Genomic DNA, 1,392 nt, shown 5'->3' on the forward strand with positions numbered 1-1,392 from the left:
CATGCTTGTGTGTATTGGTAAGGTATAGCTCATAGAAGCAACATTGTTGGCACTGATATAAATTCCCCCAAATTTTGAATTGCTTAGACCATTAGGCACTAATCAGAAATATTTTTCATTGTTTTGATGTTCAGACAATGAAAGGTGATTGGTTGCCATAGTTATCTGTGTTTGACGGTTCTTTCCAGTGCGGGTTCAATATGTCCAGCAAAATACATCCAAAATTACTGACATCTGAGCTTCTGTGGACAGTAAAATTTTAAAACATTTCTCTTGATCTCTTTGGTTTTTATTCCATATATTATTGGGTTCAGCATTGGAGGAATGGTTAGGTATAAGTTGGACAAGATAATTTGGGTGGAAAGAGCTGTTTGCCCCCCAAACCTTTGAGTGACAGAGGAAAAAAGTGCCGGGATGTAAGCCAAAAGAATAACACAAACATGGCTGACGCATGTACTCCCGACTTTGTGTCTGGCCTCTCGGGATGGGAGGTTGAAGACAGCGTTTACAATCATCGAATAGGACACTGTAATACCTATGAAATCTGCAGCTGCAAGCAGAACAGCTGCTAACCCGTATACAACATTAACTCCGATGTCTGCACAGGCCAGTTTAGCCACGGTCATGTGATCACAATAAGTATGCTCAATCATGTGGCTGTTGCAAAATGGCAACCTCCTGACCAGGAAAGGATGGGGTAATACCAGAACAGTTCCTCTCATGGCTACCGCGACTCCAATTTTGGCAATCAATGGGTTAGTTAAGATGGTGGAATATCTCAGAGGTTGGCATATGGCCACATAACGATCAAAGGCCATCGCCAAGAGGACAGAAGAGCACATGACGGAGAAGGAATGGATGAAGAACATCTGAACCAGGCAACCTTCAAAGGTGATCTCTTGGAGGTTGAACAAGAAGAGTAGGAGCATCTTAGGGAGGACCGTATTGGACTGGACAAGGTCCGTTAACAACAACATGGAAAGGAAGAGGTACATGGGCTGGTGGAGGCTCTCTTCTGTTTTAATGGTAAGCAGAACACTAATATTGGCCAACAACGTTATCAAGTATATGCAGAAGACCGGCAATGAAAACCAGACCTGGATATTTTCCATCCCAGGAATTCCAACCAGGTTGAAATAAGAGGCGCTCAGATTATTACCGCCAGATGCCATGACTCTGTTGTGCGCTGGTCCAAGATGTCCTCTTTTAATGTTCTAAAATCAGGAGACACTTTTCTTCACCAAGATAAAATACTATTCTGCAGAAGACAAATCACATATAAAAAAGAGGTGCTAATTATGTTAGCAATACTACAGGCCTAAAAAATAATCTATCATCTCAGTTCATCTGACTTAATGCTGGAACTAATATCCATAAAAATGATTAAAAGAT

The 1,392-nt window shown here is 41.5% G+C and overlaps 1 protein-coding gene across 1 annotated transcript; it reads right to left on the reverse strand.

The window, feature by feature from the left end:
* Positions 1-224: 224 nt before the first annotated feature.
* Positions 225-1,172, reverse strand: LOC309547143 (olfactory receptor 52E2-like; the record flags this gene model as incomplete). The annotated part of the gene is made up of 1 exon (XM_082246930.1): positions 225-1,172. One exon carries the CDS (start codon positions 1,170-1,172, stop codon positions 225-227), a length of 948 nt encoding a protein of 315 aa, XP_082103056.1.
* Between the last annotated feature and the right edge of the window lie 220 nt (positions 1,173-1,392).

The sequence above is a fragment of the Pelophylax lessonae genome (genome assembly GCF_965119305.1).
Source record: "Pelophylax lessonae genome assembly, chromosome: 2".
NCBI classification, from domain to species: Eukaryota; Metazoa; Chordata; class Amphibia; order Anura; family Ranidae; genus Pelophylax; species Pelophylax lessonae.